The sequence below is a fragment of the Camelina sativa genome, chromosome 19, assembly GCF_000633955.1.
Source record: "Camelina sativa cultivar DH55 chromosome 19, Cs, whole genome shotgun sequence".
In the NCBI taxonomy this organism is placed as follows: domain Eukaryota; kingdom Viridiplantae; phylum Streptophyta; class Magnoliopsida; order Brassicales; family Brassicaceae; genus Camelina; species Camelina sativa.
The window spans coordinates 16,088,544-16,090,426 of NC_025703.1; the positions used below are offsets into that span (position 1 = coordinate 16,088,544).

Below are 1,883 nucleotides of genomic sequence, written 5' to 3' on the forward strand. Positions count from 1 at the left end.
CTCGGAAGGTGTTCTTTAGCACAGGAATTGCTTCAAACGCAAGAAGCTACACACAACACAAGAACATTCAATGTTTAGTTGGATCCAGTTATACTAAGTTGTACATTTTGAAAACTAGTAATTACCTCCAAAGGAATGATGAAACTAGGAAAGACCCACTGTGGACCCACAACTCCATCAAAGTGTCCCATCAAATGAAAGATGTCTTTCATGTTCTCATCAAATGCCATTCGACCCCAAGGGAATGTTCTACACAAATCAAGATCATCCACAGCTCTAAGAAAGAAAGGCTCCACAGAGGGTGCATTCTTTCCACCCTTTTTCTTCCCTATGATGACGCTAGATAAAAAATACAGTACAGCCATCTTCAAACGATCCTCTGAAAGTTTCTTCATCGAAAGTAGCTTCGCTTTGACATCTCCATATTGTATTATTTGTCCACCTTTAAATTGCTTCCGAGCAAAATTTAAACTGCCCAAACCATCCTTGAATTTTGGATACTGATGGCAATATAACCCAGAAATGATTGCCATTTCTCTGAGAGAATACCGGATGGGAGTCCCATTAACAATGAACCAGCATTCATTTTTCTTCTCCAAATGCGCTGTGCGAAGCAACAACATCCACATACCCATCAACTTATGATTCGAATCCTTAGGCATATGGAAGAAATGCTTGAACTGTGGGTGCCCTAAGAACCAATCCAACTCCTCTTCCTTAAGATGACCGCCTAATAAGTTTACCGCCTCTGAAATATAACACTTTCCAGACATCTTGAAAGGCTTCGTATACTGGGAGTAATCAAAGTACATACTCAAAGGTTGCATTACATCGGATTCATCCTCAGATTCCTGCAAGACACATATCTAGTTATACCAAGTTTTTCTAAGTTATACCTTTTCTAAGTTATACCAAGTTATACAGTTATACTTTTTAGAACGAATTCTTATACGGTTATACCAATATAGGGAGAGATACTTACCGATGAATCCTTATCATTTGACTTCTCAATTGAGTCCGTTTTATCGGAATCACGTTCTGATTCATCTCCACGAGTTGCTTCTTCTTCGAGATCTGCTGGGGGATTCGATTTTTCCACATAGCTTGGGTTCTTTGTACGAACCATTATGATTCTTCCACACATGCACACAAAAAACAACAACTGATTTCAACTTCAACTTCCACAAACCAAATTGAACATAATCTGATGAAACAAACGTTTTGAGGACTTTGTTTCATCAGAATTGAACATAATCTGATGAAACAAACGTTTGTTCCAAGCTTTTCCACAAACCAAATTGAACATAAAACAAACGCCCCAAAATCTGATGACTTTCAACGTTCTGAGGAATCAACACATGAAAAAAATCGACAAAACCCCAAAATTGAAAACCAAATTATCGAAAATCGAAATCCATATTACCCGATTTTGAAAAACAAATAACCCAAATTCGAAAAACCCCAACCTATTTCAACTTACCCAGAATCGAGTTATCCTTAGTTGCACTTGAGGGAGAAGAATAATTAACGGGAATTGAACGAGGGAGAGTGGAGTCGTGAATGAAGGAATTCGAAAAGTTGGGTAGTTAAAGGAGAGATCCGATTTCAACTGGATTGTCCGAATTTTGTGGGTTTGGGTGGGTATAAGGTGGTTGGATCTGTAAATAACAAAAATGATATAGGTTTTTTTGTCTTTAACTATATTTTTGATTAAAAAAAATAAATAAATAGTTTGTTATTTTCGCAGGAGATATGAGAATAGAAGTTTGATTAAAAGGGTATACTAGATTTTAGTCCACATTATTAAGATATTGTATTTTCAAGATGTTGTCTTTAATATAACAATAATTATGATATTATACGGGAAAGTTTGCTTTATTTGA

At 36.4% G+C, this 1,883-nt stretch overlaps 1 protein-coding gene across 1 annotated transcript; it reads right to left on the reverse strand.

Moving 5' to 3' along the window:
* On the reverse strand, window positions 220–1,628 carry LOC104767875 (uncharacterized protein At3g43530-like). Its single transcript, XM_010491842.2, has 4 exons — window positions 1,481–1,628; window positions 983–1,133; window positions 360–851; window positions 220–249 (listed from the first exon to the last, which is right to left on the reverse strand). The coding sequence occupies exons 2-4, from the start codon at window positions 1,124–1,126 to the stop codon at window positions 220–222; spliced, it is 666 nt and encodes a 221-aa protein (XP_010490144.2). The 5' UTR covers window positions 1,127–1,133; window positions 1,481–1,628.